This window comes from Cryptotermes secundus, unplaced genomic scaffold (genome assembly GCF_002891405.2).
Source record: "Cryptotermes secundus unplaced genomic scaffold, Csec_1.0 scaffold1530, whole genome shotgun sequence".
In the NCBI taxonomy this organism is placed as follows: domain Eukaryota; kingdom Metazoa; phylum Arthropoda; class Insecta; order Blattodea; family Kalotermitidae; genus Cryptotermes; species Cryptotermes secundus.
Genome location: NW_019723941.1, coordinates 78,088 through 93,947, shown reverse-complemented (window position 1 = coordinate 93,947; position 15,860 = coordinate 78,088). Strand labels below are relative to the sequence as shown.

The 15,860-nt window shown below is 41.4% G+C and overlaps 3 protein-coding genes across 3 annotated transcripts in view; 2 read left to right on the top strand and 1 right to left on the bottom strand.

Moving 5' to 3' along the window:
* LOC111862222 (BUD13 homolog) overlaps window positions 1-6,718 on the bottom strand; it is a 16,979-nt gene extending 10,261 nt beyond the window's left edge. The window contains exon 1 of the mRNA XM_023847433.2: window positions 6,583-6,718. Within this exon, the coding sequence (XP_023703201.1) occupies window positions 6,583-6,695 (113 nt within the window). The 5' untranslated portion in view covers window positions 6,696-6,718. The remainder of the gene's footprint in view (window positions 1-6,582) is intronic.
* Window positions 30-2,078, top strand: LOC117282140 (E3 SUMO-protein ligase KIAA1586-like). Its single transcript, XM_033750589.1, has 2 exons — window positions 30-813; window positions 1,514-2,078. The coding sequence occupies exons 1-2, from the start codon at window positions 235-237 to the stop codon at window positions 1,796-1,798; spliced, it is 864 nt and encodes a 287-aa protein (XP_033606480.1). The 5' UTR covers window positions 30-234; the 3' UTR covers window positions 1,799-2,078.
* A 476-nt stretch (window positions 6,719-7,194) lies between the features above and the next one.
* Window positions 7,195-15,860, top strand: part of LOC111862224 (39S ribosomal protein L15, mitochondrial) — a 16,659-nt gene continuing 7,993 nt past the window's right edge. The window contains exons 1-2 of the mRNA XM_023847437.2: window positions 7,195-7,409; window positions 14,761-14,915. Of these exons, the coding sequence (XP_023703205.1) occupies window positions 7,302-7,409; window positions 14,761-14,915 (263 nt within the window). The 5' untranslated portion in view covers window positions 7,195-7,301. The remainder of the gene's footprint in view (window positions 7,410-14,760; window positions 14,916-15,860) is intronic.

Sequence of the window (15,860 nt, the reverse complement as noted above, 5' to 3'; positions counted from 1 at the left end):
CCCATCCCATTTAAGTGATGGATCAGACGTTTACAGTAAATAATCACAAAAGTTTCTATTGTTGATGACACATCCCAGCTGTAAGGACACACATATTTTATTCTATTCCAACCAATGGGAATTTAGCCAGAAATTTTAGTGGGCAGGGGGTCCTTGGGTTGATCTTTGCTTCAATGACAGAAACTGTACGAAATGTTATTTTAGTTCAGCATTAGTTTTCATTTATCGGTGAAAATGGAGAAATGGATAATTCGCAGTAAGAAACCCAAGTTAGGTGAAAGTGGCAGTAATGAACCATGTACAACTGTAAGTAAAAGTGAAACAATTGTAAGTTCCATCCACTGCAACGAAGACGAAACCACTGTATGTGTGAATACAGCGGCAATAGATAACAGCGTGACTCAAAATCAGGTGCATGAAAATGACGTTAATTATTTCCCTAATTACTGGGCACAAGATCAATGGCTAGAAAAATTGAAAATATACGAGTGGTTGACAATTAGTAAACAAGGGCTAGGCAGTACAACATGTAAATCAGTGGGAACTCTAGGGCCTGCAAAAACACAAAGTTTGAAATTATCTAGTGAGTGGTGTGAAGGTGGGGTCAAGGAATATGGTGAAACAAAAGAGAAGAAACAACAGTCGATTAGGAAGAAACTGTCTTGTCATAAACTATCGGCAGCTCATGTTAAAGCTAGTGACATTTTATGCCTTGCTAAAAAAGAAACAATTGAATGTCTGAATGTTAAAACACAAGAAAAACAATACATTACAACTTGTCGCATATTTAGGACAGCTTATCAAATAGTGAAAGTGTGAGCCGTGCTAAGCTTTAGCTCGCTCACGTTGATGTCATCATCTTTCCTGTGACGGATTCCATCCCCACTATGCGGTATCCTGACGTCAGTCACATGGTCCCATGTACCCTCTTGTGAAGGGGAGACTTGTACAGTGCAGTCGTTTAGACCAAGTCGACTTGGAAGGTTGTTTACTAGCCAGCAGGTTTGTGGTGGAAAATATTGGTTTCGGCTGGGGCTGTTCTAAATTCCCTTTGGTGTTATCTGCTGGCCGGTAAGGACTGCCTGCGGTCGCAAGCCGTTGCTGGAACGCTTGCGACGCGCGTATTAGATTTTGGTTTGTTTTTTTTTAGTCTCAGAATTTAGACTTGCGTTTGTATGGCCGGAGGGCTTAACGTCTCGATATTTCTAGCGTCGACACAGGTGGTGCCGACGGGAAATTGTTAGTCTAAATGAGCTTGTATTTGTTTCTTGGTCAAATGTGTCTTTTTTGTTATTTATGTATTGTTATATTTTTGTTATTAAAATTGTATTTGTTTTATCTTAGCCAATGAACTGAGTGTAGCTTCCTCCTCCTAGCTTGGATACCCCATCTCCATCTAGGGGAGCGTGGGAACCGACAATAGAGCCAGTAACGATTGTGCTGTGCCCTTCCTCTTCGTAATAGTAAGGATTCATAGTAATCGGTGGAGAGGAAGACGAAGGGCTCGGTGCAAGTGAACCGTCCCATGACAGATTTAGCAGCTTTGATTGATTTACAAGAACTAAATGGTTTAGCTATGGGGCGTATCTTGCAGTCTAATCATGCGTGCACTGATATTTGTGATCATATAGCAGATGAAATGAGAAAGAAACTTGTTAAATATATTATTGATAATGATCTTAAGATAGGTTTCATGATCGATGAGACTTCTACTCGAAGTAAAAAACAAGCTCTTGTAATCTGTTTACGTTGCAAACTGCCTGATTCCATGGATGCGAGTAGTTATTTTTTGATATAGTGGAATTAGAAAATACTACAGCTTCAACGATCAGGGACACCTTTCTCAACATTATCAAGAGTAACGGATTTCACCGTGACTTTTTATCACGAAATTGGATTTCATTTGCTTGTGATGGGGCCTCTAATTTACTTGGAAGGCATGCAGCTGTTGCACAACTTTTGCTCCAAATGTATCAATTGATTGTTTGGCACTGTAGTAATCATCGATTAAAAATAGCGGTGAATGATACAGTACGGGAAATGTCAACAGTGTGCCACATGCAATCATTTTTTGATAAACTCTAATCCTTTTCCAGCTCATCTCCAAAGAACAAATCTGAATTAGAAACTGATGCTGCACAACTGAGTATGAGATTAAATACCATAGGATGAGTGTTAGGGGTATCGTCTAGTGTGCGGTCTGTCGGAGCCATATGGAATAATTACCCTGCTCTTTATAAGCATTTTCACAATGCGTCTGTAGACCCAAAATGCACGGGAAGGGAGAGAGCTCAATATTCTGGATTGACAAGAAAACTAAGCAACATTAACTTTGTTCTAAATATGGGACTTCTGTTCGATGCTTTAACAGAACTTGAACACCTGTCTTTAAAATTACAAGAAAAGAAAATCACATTGCCTGAAGCACATCATTTAGTTCTTGTTAAGTATCACGTCTTTCAGTCCATGGCAAATAATCCGGGTGAATATTATTCTGAAGTTCTAACGGCTGCTGATAAATTAGAATTTAAAGGAGTTAGCTTAGAACATGGAAAAGTGCAGAAGATTAGTGAACAACAATTCTTTCAGAAATTAAGTGACAATATAAACACCCGAATGTTCACCACTAGAGCTTCACACGAATCGACTGGAAGTAGTAACACAACATGGTCAAACGGGGACAACTTGAAAATAATGGATAAAGCTAAGTGGGTAAAATGTCAAGATCCATGTTTTGCTGATAAAGAGATTAGGGAACTCGCTGAGTCATTTATGGTGTGTAAGAAAACTTCAGTTCATGGATTCCATGAATATTACATGAATATAATGAATGGTGACGACATGTATCCTGATGAACTAAAGCCGTTGATTGAAGCTGCAAATACTATTATTATTTCAACTGCAGAGTGTGAGCATGCATTCAGCAACATGAACAACATTATTTCAACCATCCGAAGCTTGATGCTTTTAAAAACAGCATCTAGTTTAATGTTTATTTCATCAGTGGGACCCCCTTTTAGCGCTTTCGATGCAGAATACTATGTAAAACAATGGCTAAAGAAAGGACGTCAACATGCAGATTACCAGTCTTGTGCAGCCCCCGCAGATAGAAGATCAGTGACTTCAGAAAGCAATGAAAACATCTGCAAAATATTCTAAAGATAAGTACTCGTAATGCATGTGTGACTTTATTTTAACGCATGCCATTTAAGCTACTGTAATATGTTCATAGGTCTTAGATGGAACACAGACTATATACATCACTCGGTATATTTTCATAATTTATGTCTATGAATTAAAAGGGGAAAACCATCCCGGTTCTATTTTCATTCCACCTCAAGCACTGCCTAGATGCATTCATCTTCGCCCACATTCATACTACATGCCCTGACCATCTCATGCTCCTTCACTTGATCATTCTAATTATACTTGACAAAGAGTAAAAATTATGAAGCTCCTCATTATGTAGTTTTCTTCAGCCTCCTGTCACTTCATCTCTCTTCGGTCCAAATATTCTCCTCAGCACCCTGTTCTCAAACACCCTCAGTCTATGTTCTCCCTTAATGTTGGGGACAAAGTTTTACGCCCATCCAGAACCACATGCAAAAATTCACTTTTGTATATAATAATTTTTATGGGTCTAGACAGCAGACGAGAAGATAAAAGCTTCTGGAATGAATGGTAGCAAGCATTTAACAAATTCAATCTCTTCTTAATTTCCTCCTGAGTCAGGTTTTGATTTGTTATATATACCAACTACTAAAATGGTAACTAAGTGCTAATCTAACCTACTGAAAAGTAAACTTACCTAACATATGTTTCAACCAAACTAAGTTTGGTGAAGTTTATTGTGCCAAACAGAAACAGTAAAATTATGAGTGGCATGAAATGGCGTTTTTTTATACCGTACTTAAACTCTTAACTAAGGCACAAATGTATGTAACTTAATGNTAGTGTGGGAGGGGTAGGGGAAAGGGAGCTGGGACAAGCGTGGTTTTTGTGTAGGGGAGAGAAAGGCAAGGTTAAAGGCTGGGCACTAATCCGTAAGCTGAGGGGGGTGGGGGTGGTTGTTATGTTGGTTGGTCATGGCCTGTGTGGCCTTCTGGATCTGGCGTCAATTGAACTGCAACTGAACTGCATCCAGGAAATATGAACAGAGAGGGGTGTTTTGTCTCAGCAAGTCTTGGAAACCTCTCATCTGTTCTCTTAAAAAACCCCCACCGGGATATGACGCCAGATCCAGAAGGCCACACAGGCCATGACCAACCAACATAACAACCACCCCCACCCCCCTCAGCTTACGGATTAGTGCCCAGCCTTTAACCTTGCCTTTCTCTCCCCTACACAAAAACCACGCTTGTCCCAGCTCCCTTTCCCCTACCCCTCCCACACTACTGCTTTCACTTGTATACTTGCCCTTCCCCCTTCACCCTCACTGCTCTCACACAGATGTGTATATTCCCACACAGTCTGCTTTTACCGGTTCTCACGGTCTCTTCGCTTGCAGAATTCTTATATTTTTCTTCTACCCTGAAGATGGAGGCGATACGTTCCTCCGAAACGTCGGTTAACACCACTTATACATGGTGCCAAGTCCCAGAAGACTGCTTTCTTCATAGTCACCGCCGTGAAAGCCTCAAATCTTACATTAATGAAATCTTGCCTAATCTAACTTTTGCCCAAACCAAGTGTTTACAATTTTTGGTATTTATAACCATATGTCACCTTTCGCGCTATTCAAATTTTGCACCACCTAAGCATACCCCTGCTGATCAAATTGGAATTACAAAAAGAAATGCACCATATTCTCAAAGCAACATCCTCTTATATACACATCATCACATTCTAAAGGCTGGCCCATATACAGGGGGATGGGCAAAGTAATAAGAACACTAAGAACTGAGGAACCGAATTTGTATGTGATGGTTACATTGGAAGAACTTCACTTGGCAACACTGATTGTTCTTCAGTTTGTTTACATTTTGTAGTGGTCGTGGAAGTGGATTGCTAATTGTGCTGAGTGACAGTCCATGTGAAAGAACATGAAAATAGGAGACTTGTACACTTTTGAAAGAGGCCAGATGGTTGGTGCTCATTTAGGTGGAGAATCTGTGATAAAAACTGATACATTACTAGGAGTACTGAGAGCTACAGTTGGTAAGGTTACAGCAGCATATACAGACCATGGGAAGGCAACATCAGTGAAGAGGAACAGTGGGCAAAATCAATATTGACAGGAAAGACAATGTCATATAATGAGAAGGAATGTATCCAAAGATGACAGAACTACTGCAACACAGGTGACAGCAGAACTGTATATTCACCTTCAAGACCCAGTTTCCACAAACACTGTCTGACGTGAGCTTCACAAAACCAACATCCATGGTAGGGCTTCAATTCCTAAACCTCTGATTACTGAAAGTAATGCTCAGATATGTAAATGATGGTGTCACGACCACATCAAAAAACTGGAAACATGCACGTGATATGGTCAAATGAGTCCTCCTCACATTCTTCCCTATATCAGGAAGACTTTACGTCTGGAGAACATCCATGGAAGCCTACAATCTGGAATGTCTGGTCCCAACAGCGAAACACTGGAGAGGTGTTGTGATGATTTGGGTAGCGATATTGTGGTATTCCATTAGTCCCATTATTACCCTTCGTGGCAGAATTACTGCAAGGGAATATGTGGAGAAGTTGGGTAATCAGGTGCGCCCCATAATCCACATGTTATTTCTGAATAACAACACTGTTTTCCAATACCTCAATTCCCCCATTCATACAGCTGGAACTGTTCAGTCATGGTTTGAAGAGCAGGAAGGTGAAGGTGAACTTCAACATCTTCCCTGGCAAGCACAATCACCAGATTTGAACAACACCGAACCACTTTGGTCAGTCTGGAGACAAAGGTGAGAAACACATCCCCACCTACAGCATCTCTACAGCAATCTGAACATGTTTTTCAAGAATGGTATAATATTCCACTACACACTGTTTAGAATTTGTATGAATCCATTCCATGGATTGAAACTGTAATGAAGGCAAAGATAGTCCAAAACCATATTAATAAAGAAATGTGTACAGTATACATAGTGTTTCCATTATTTTGTTCAAACCCTGTATGTACATGCAGCTGGGAAGGAACACGTTCACATATATCCTAAGTAACTGTTGTTTACTGTAATGTTACTCTCATTATTTGATGCATTGGTCTAATATTTCAAACGAAAATTATGGTCTTCTGGGTTGTGATTCTATGTACTTTGGCGAATAAATACCAATCTTCTGCCTCCTTCTTCAAAATATATGGAGACAGGATGCTCCTCCGAAACCACAGCACGCATACACCACATTACGCGGCGTCCAATTCAACTGCACAGTATTACTGACTGCTGTAAGAATTTCAATACCGCGCATTTTACACTTATGAGAGACGGATCAGGGATGTACACGGCGGCGATGATTACACATCACATTCCAAAAGATGTGGTATTCTCCAAAACTTCTCTTCTGTAACATAACCTCACTATATAGACAAACCAACCAAAACTTACAAGAAATTAAAAATACATATATTACCTTTCATGTGTTGTTTTCGAAAGTTTCTTTTTCTTCCTCTTCCTTTTATCTTCTGCATTAGATGAGAAATATTTCTTCAAATAATCCTTTTGACTCAACTGACTTACTGCCATTCTCGAGCTCCTGTTACAACCGTAAACACACTCTTCCCCCTCTCCCCTGTGGAGTTTTTTCAGTTACGTACGGCCATCACGGCCGATCGCAGCGATTATTACGATGAGAAAGGAAAGTTGAATTGGTGATTTGCAGCGATTTCACGATTTAAACCAAACTGGTGTATGCCTTTGAGTTTCCGAACATTAATATTTCTTCCAGAGTGCTTCGTTTTTCAACCGCAAAAAAAGAAAACCGAAATACCAATAATACGCATAATACGCGATTGAAAATTTAATGATTTAAATTGGAGGTTCTCACAGCGGTGAATACGAAGAGGGATGTAGCCCCATATAGTCGGGTGTATTCACCGACGTTTCGGAGGAACATACTGCCTCCATCTTCAGGGTCGAAGGGTTAACCAAGTTCCCAGCGGGAAGCTTAATTTCCTAGGAACGTGTTTTTCGAAACATAGTTGGTTCCACTGTCAACGAAGCGGAAATTAAAGTTTGTCATAATATGCTTCCGGGTGTTGTATTGGATTAGAATACGAATGTAATGTGGTTTTATGATTCGTTACTCGAATTATAAATAGGGAGGACTGATTGTAAAAGAATATAAGTATAATGAGTTTCTCGGGAAAGAAGGGTGCGGACAAGGCCTTTGCCATGTTAAGAACACTTCCTCGTGTTTGTTTGGGTAATATCCGAAGAAATCCGGGAACACGAATCAGGGTAATGTATATAAATGAGTGCATATGAGTGTAGTATAGTATAGTATATGAGAAATGAGTATAGAAATGCAGCGGAAGAGGAAAATGTTGAAACTAATTTGTGATGATTAAAAGTATAAACGACAAGTCGTCCTCATTAAATTGAGTGATTTTCCCAGGTTCAAATGTCGACTGTGCCATAGCTGAGGCAGTTATTTACCGGCTTCTCGCTATGGGGACTAGAGTTTAGCCCCAGTATATTCCATGTGGGATTTGTGATCGAAAGAATGCCGCTGGGACAGGTTATTCTTGGGGTACTTCAGTTTTCCCTTACCAGTAATCATTACACCAGCACTCTACTATAATTAAGGCTGGTATCGTAGGCCCATTTGAGGATGTAGTAGCAAGGGACAGTCCCACCTGACTCCTACAATTTATAAAGACTAGGCCCAAATTCCTTTTTCAGCACTTTGTTTTCAAATCCTTCAAAAGCCATTCTGTCTCTAGACCAGGATTCATGATCATTTGAAACAGGAGATAAAATACTGATTTTATATACATTTTAAAACTTTTTTTTGGAAATGAGCTAAAAAGGTAACCTCCTTACAACATGAAAAAATATTAGTAATGATTAAACCTCTGTTGCCAATTATTCAAGTGTTACCTTTGTATATTTGAGACACCAGTTTCACTGCAAATCTTTCTTTTTCTTATAGATTCTAAAAGAACGTTTAAAATAGCAAATTTATGCCCCAGCCAACTTATTACTACATTGTACAACACATTTTCTCCCTTGCGTAAAGTTAGGCGACTGCAGTATATTCTTATGCAGAGATTACAAAAATGTTTTACCTGAAATTTGGCAGACACTTTATAGGTCTTTCACTTCATTTCTATTGAAAATGGTGCACAACACAAGATCTTAAAGCTCAGGTTCAAATTTACAAGAGTTACTTATCTGTTTTTCTTTAAAGGAGAGTAAAGTTGTTGTTTTCATTGTAATGTGTAATTATCAACAGAGTCCATCTGATGCTTTGTGACCTTGATAGTATGTAAGAAGTACCGAAAGTCATGGGCAACTTTTTTTGCATGCAACCTGGGAACAGCAGACAAAAGAGAGTACGGTGGTAGGTGGAAACAGCTGTTGTGTTAACCTTGAGTGTCTTGTGACGTCAATAGCTTGCATCACGTGACCAGTATCATTCCTAACAAAGTGGCCGACAACGATATGTCGTTTCGCCAGCATGCTGTCATCGAATTTCTTGTGAAAGAGGAAATCCCTGCTGCAGAAATTTACCAGAGACTTCAGCGTGCTTATGGAAGTGTGTGCACAGGTGCGAGCAGTGTTTGAAGATGAGTGAAACATTTTAAAGATGGGAACACCAGCATTGAAGATGAGCCTCGGAGCGGTCGTCCTTGAACAGCCTCAACTGAACACAACAAGGAAAGAGTGGATGAGATCATTCAAGATGACAGGTGTGTGACTGTGGACACAATAGCCCGAAAAGTTGGAATAGGGCACAGTGCAGTACAGGAGATGATTGAAAGCTTGGGCTGTAGGAAAGTTTGTGCTCGTTGGGTCCCGCTGTTATTGACTGAAGACCACAAAGATCAGCGAAAAGCCATCACCTCAGAACTGCTGCAGAGGTATCGACATGAAGGTGATGATTTTTTGCTCTGTATTGTGACAGGTGACGAAAGCTGGTTTCACCATTTCAAGCCTGAAACGAAACGGCAGAGTATGGAATGGCACCATTTCCATTCTCCATCAAAAAAGAAGGCAAAGACAGTGCCATCAGCTGCGAAGGTGACGGGTACAGTCTTCTGGGATGCAGAGGGGTTTATTCTGGCCGAATTCCTGGAAGCTGGGCAAACCATCAATTCTGCTCGTTTTGTGCAGACGCCGCACAAGCTCCATCGTGAATTGCGCGATAACCGTCCAGGACAAAACATCATCCTGCATGACAGTGCTCACCCCCACGCTGCTCACCTCACATTGGAAGTAATTGCAAAGATGGGGTGGGAAGTTCTTCCACACCCCTCCTATAGCCCTGATCTGGCACCCTCCGACTACTATCTTTTCGGATTTGTGAAGGATCAGCTGTGTGGACGTTTTGAGATGAGGGAGGCAATTCAGAAAGCAGTGTGTCAGTGTCTTCGGGTGGCTGGAACGGAATTTTACAGAAGGGGAATTTTCAAACTCCCACAATGCTGGGAGAAATGTGTACAAAGAAGTGGCGATTATGTGGAAAAATAAAGAAAGGTCTGTAGATTGAGATGGTGTATTTGGTTTGTCAATAATAAAGCATGTTACTTCACAAAAAATTGTTGCTCATGACTTTCAGTACAACCCTTGTGTGTGTGTGTGTGTGTGTGTGTGTATATATATAAGTAAAATAAGTGTGGGATGTCATTATATGAAGAGACAACCACTTGTCAAACTGTTCTATAATATTTATTACAGTTGCACAATATACACAGACAAATTTGAGTTTGAAGAATTGAAGAACAATAGTGAACTCCTTGAACACTGATCTAGAATTGTAGAATTGTAACTATAAACTTCCAAGTCCAAGTCACATTGCAACTGATGGTCTGTCAGTCTGTCTGTCTTGGTGTCGAGCTCTGGCTGGGGCTCATGACCCGATTTTTTTTTTCTTGTATGAAAGTTACTGTCCTGTTCATTTGGGGTGCCCTCAAGTGAACAGGACAGTAACTTTCATATAAGAAAAAAGAAAAAAAAATCTGGTCATGAGCCCCAGCCGGGGCTTGACACCAAGGCAGACAGACTGACAGACTGTCAGTCGCAATGTGACTTGGACTTGGAAGTTTACAGTTACAGTTCTACAATTCTAGTTCAGTGTTCAAGGAGTTGAACACTGAACTGAAATTCTGGTCATGAGCTGGGGCTCATGACCAGAATTTTTTTTTTCTTTTTTCTTGTACGAAAGTTACTGTCCTGTTCATTTGAGGCGCCCTCCCTGACGAGAGGTCGGGTCTCTCATTTGTCAGTCATAGTATTTACATATATTTACAAATTTAATCTTAATTCCTATTTCTATGTACAATATATACAAGGTCTCTGTCAATCCAGGCTCAGTACAGCAGATTTTCCCCTATTTCTACCAGTATTCGATACCATGGCAGTCTAGTCACTTGAACGGTAGTATGCCTGACCGCCGTCAAGTTTAAGCCTCTTATACTTTCTGTGTCGTTCTTCGCCTTGTCCGATGTTGCGAACATTTTCATTTTCATGGTTTTGTATGACTTCTGCTTGTTTCCTGCATAATTTTGTTAGTCATATGTACAGGATTTTAAATGCCATGTGCAAGTCGCGGACCGGTGTGCGCCTTGGAAAATTTCCAATGGTGCAGAGAACTTTGTTTTGCAGGTGCTGCAATTTCACTAGATGAGTGTCTGCCGTGAATTCCCAGGCAGGACTAGCATAAGTCATTACGGATCTAATGAGAGCTTTGTGGAGGGTCAGTTTAATGTTAGCGCTCAATCGCTCACTTTTGAATAGAGAATATACCCTAATGAATGTTCTGAAGGCCTTGGCTTCAATCATTTCTATGTGCAATCTCCATGTAACTCTCTTATCGAAGATTGCGCCTTGATATTTTGCACTATTTACAAATGGAACATTTCGTTCATTTAGAGTGAGACAAGACTTAGGTGGTTGACGACCACGAGAGAAGTAGACCCCCTGAGTCTTATCTTCATTAATTTTAATATTCCAGCGCTCACACCAGGTCTCCATTGAGCTGAGACCGCTCTAGAGTTTTCTAACAATAAAACCCTCCTTGCGATCTGTCATATACAGACAGGTGTTGTCCGCAAAGAGGGCCATGTGAACACCATGTGTTTCGGGGGCATCATTTATGTACAAATTGAAAAGGGTAGGGGAAAGGACTGAACCTTGTGGCACCCTTGCTTGCATTTCCCTTGGGGTTCACATTTGGCCTTCAACCAAAACCATGAATTTACGTTTAGAAAGAAAGGACCCAATAAGTTTGGTCAAACTGTTTGAGAATTCCAATTTTGTTAACTTATACAGCAAGTATGAATGCCATGTGGTATTAAAGGCTTTTTTGATGTCCAAGAACACCGCGGCTGTAGACATTTTGTTGTTGAAATTAAGGGTCATGTGGTCCGCCAGCCTCTTACATTGCAATGTCTTGCTGTGACATGCACGGAAACCAAACTGGCTTGCGTCGAGCAGGCCTCTTTCTTCAATATGTTTACGGAGGAATTTCAAAATTACTTTTTCGAATAGCTTTCCTGTCGTGGACAGGAGGCTGATCGGACGTAAATTTTGCGGGAATTTCAGGTCCTTACCGGATTTAGGTAAGGTTATTACTTTTGCTTCCTTCCAAGTATTTGGAAAATGAGAGAGCTGAAGACAGCGATTAAATAAACGAGTTAGGTGAACCAATGGTCGCCTTGGAAGTTGCCTCAGACATTCATTTGGGATACTGTCAATTCCACAGGCCTTTCTCAGTTTCAAGGAATTTATCAATTTTTGTATGTCACATGGTCTGATCCTTTGAGGGGGTTTGTTGTCTGTGGTTTTGAACAGAGCTTGAACTCTAGCCTCCACTCGCCGTTCATGGTTATCGTCAAACAGATTGTGCGGCGTGTACTGATTTTCCAAACAATCAGCAGTTGCACTGGCTTTTTCGAATGGGTGAAACTTAATGCCTGCAGCACCATGAATAGCTGTTGGTGCCCTTGGTCCATCCCTCTTTAGGAGGGATTTCGCAATTGGCCATATACCCTGAGGTGTGACTTCAGCATTACCTATTTTTGTTTCCCACCGTTCAAGTGCCTTTTTTCGGGTCATTCGCCTGATTGATTTTGTGACTCAATTTAGTGCCATCTTACACGCTGGATTCCTGGTTTCTTGCCACAATTTTCGTAGCCTATGCTTATGTTTTAACAGGTGACCTAGACAAGGAAGATCGTTGTTTATGTCCGAAAGTGTAATTTTACTTGTCGACAACCTATATGCCGAAGCAATAGAGGCTGCAAAGTTGTGTGCCACTTTATCGGCTTCTACCCCCGAATTAATTTCTAGTTTAGGTGATATTAATTCAGAAGTGAGGCTTTGAAACTGCTCCCAATCTGTAAATTTTTCAATGGGTTCCGAAAGATTCCTAATTTTAAACGTGATCCAGTATGTGGAATACTATTGGTAGGTGATCTGAGTCCAAAATATCAGAGACGATGACATCTGACACTCTGATATTTTGGTGAACCACAATGTCTAATATGTCACCATTTCCCGCAGGGGAATAATGATTGGGGGCACTGTGGTGCTGGGATTTCAAAATCACTCATATCAAATAAATCCATAAGTTTCAGGCCTGAGGGGTTTGAAACTCTATTCCAAAACGAGTTCTTAGCATTTAAATCACCTGCCAAAATAGACTTACGTCTGAAGCTTAAGAGCTCAGTGATGTTAGCATCACTCCAGGCTCTGCCTGGAGATTTATAAACAGCTGCAAGCAGTACTTCGCTGTTACCAATTGGTATGTGACCCCTGTCGCTTCTACTGAAACAAGGGGTGGTAGGTCTACATGGTTATGGGGAATGCCTTTTCTTACTGCAATGGCAGTTCCGCCCTTTCTGCCCGAGTGGCGGTCGATTCTATAAAAGTGGTAATTTGGAATAAAGAACCTCTCATGAGGTTTCAGATGTGTCTCTGAAAACAGGGCCACATCTACGTGTAGGTCTTGCAGCTGTTTACTGAGCTTATAGCGCTGCCTCCCAATGCCGTTCGCATTATATGCTATGATTTTGAGTGGCCTATGAACTCTAGTGGCCATTTTGTTTCATGAGATTTAATACAATTTTTGTAATGGCCATTATTTTGTCCTCTTCAGACACTGCACCATTGATCTCTGTCATGATCTGCTGTACTGCAGTCACAACTCTCAACATATTGTAGAGAGGTTGACTATTTGCATGAGGAGCCTGAACTGACTGACCTGTATCTTTCTGCAGTGCAGGGGCTGGTACATTTTGTTGTTTTGTTACTGTAGGGCAAGCCATTGGAGCGTGGTTTGCCTGTGGTCGCTGTTGTTCTGCGTTTCCTCATAGTTCCGCCATGAAGGACATGCCTGGGGTGACGAGGTTCGATGAGAACACCCTCTCCGTAGCAGTTTTTGGCATTCACTTCACCTTCCTTTTTTGAAGCTCTTCCCTGGCATGTCTGCAACCCCGATAGTTTGTGGGACGTGGCTTGTCTCCCTCTGCCAACTGGCAGTTGTAGCATGTTGGGGTGGAAGCAGATTTTCCCTTCTCTGGGCATTCCTTATGCAGGTGGCTGCCTCCGCACCACAAACAGCTTGGAGGTTGTTTACAGTTAGTCCAGATGTGGCCAAACTGTTGACAGTTATGACATTGCGTAAGTCCAGTCTGAGCTCTATACATCTCCACCTTGATTGATATGTGGCAAAGGCTTGGCAGATTGAATATTTCCTGTGATTTTGCCGTCCGCGGCAAGGTTATCAGGAACAAGGGAAGGTCCCTGGTTATTGCTTCTTCAGATTGGGATCGACGGGTTGTCGTCATTTGTTTGACGCTAACAACATCGAAACCCAGGTTTTCCAGACCTTCTGAAATGTCCTCTGCAGGGGTATTGATGGGGAGGTGTCAGATTACTGACTTAACAGGCTTCTGGGATTTGGGGAAGAAGGAATAATAGGCTAGGTTATTGTTGGTGAAATGTGACTTGATGGCTTCGAAATCTGCCATGTCTTTTGTAACGACTCTGGTTCTGTTTCTTGTGCTATGGAACTCGAAGTCGTCCTTGACCACATTTTTCAGCTTCTCTTGCAACTGTATGAGATTCATGGATGATGTCAGTCTTACTGGAGGCGGCCTACCTGCTTTGCCAGAGACTTCCTCCTCGAGTGTGGCAGCCTCTGCACTAGTGCTGTCAGTCTCCAATGATGTTTTCAGGGGGGCAAAGAAGTTGCAGGTGGCGGTGGTAACCTCTTTAGGAGGCGTGATTTCAGCGGATTCTATTAGAGTATGAGTCGGCCCCAGGGCCATAGTGCAACTGGAAGGATTAGGTCAATTGAAAAAAAAAAATCCAGTGACCTCATCAGGACTTGAACCCGCGACCTTCTGGCTTGTAGCATAGTGCCTCAACCAACTATGCTACCGTGTGCCCCATTATTATATATATAGGGTAGCAAAATAGATTAATTCTGGAAAATTTCTAACACAAATTTAATATAAACTCTGACACTCAAGAGGCTAAAATTTGTGTAAAGATTCTTTTATTTAGATTTAGACAGACTGTTCCACTTAATTGCAAGAAATCAGTTACTAATATCTGAAGATATACTTTCTTTTCTGTTTAGCCAACCAGAGGCCGAGCACAACATGGAGGTGACAAACATGGTGCTGGTAACAAGGGTTCGGGGCAAAGACAGAATTACATGCGCCTTGGATATGAAACTGGAAACACCCCTTTCTATCTGCGTTTCACATGTGAACCATATTACAAGGGACATCAGTATGTATTTTCATGTTGTATTATGAGATAGGATGCAAGATGTGTGAAAACGCTTCAACAGATCCTAAGAAATCAGTCCAGTCTTGCATATTATCTACCTCCTCAGTGAGATTTAAAGTTCTCATGATGGTGAATATTAAGAACACAGTCATCTGGGATGTGATATGTAATTTGGTAGACGTATTTTAACTGTTTCAGTGGAAACTCTAGATCTTCATGATACAGGAATAACATTTCTACTCTGAAGATGGAGGCAGCAGGTTCTTCTGAAACTTTGGCACCAATCTTCCAAACTACTTTGTGTCACATGTCAAAGACTATGATCTTAACACTTTGCGGACCACGCACCCTTTAAAAGGTTTTTCGCTTTTAAACATGGCAGACCGTTCGCATGTTAACAGGTTTTTAAAACACGATAAGTTGCAACACACTATACATCTCTCTGGCTCCACCTAGCTAGCACGTAGCTGCTTGCAGCTGCGTTATAAGGCTCTGGAATGTCTGCTGACCATACAGTTACTAGACCTCGCTGTAACTCTATGCCCCCTGCAAAGGAAAATAAATGCCTTTATTTCTTCAAGCTTTACGTAGCAAGCTGTCAGTCAGTAGTTCAGTATGGATCAAAGACCAAAGCGGTTGACCCCCAAGCGATTTCTTGGAGAACAAGAAATATCTGACTTCTTCTCTGATGAGCTATCTGACGTCCCTTGTGAGTCTGCTAGTGATAGCGACTCACAATCTGATTGTGTGGCAGGGGCGAACAAAAAATTGTGACCACAGACAGTGAAAGTGAAAGTGACCGTAGCTCTGACGAATGTGCGGGTAGCAACATTGCGGGGACAGCCACATGGGGAAAAGTAGACAAAACGCCTGCTTTGGGACAGTTTACTGGAAATCCAGGGGTGAAGCAAATTCCATCGGACCCAACGCAAGTGTCTGAAGTAG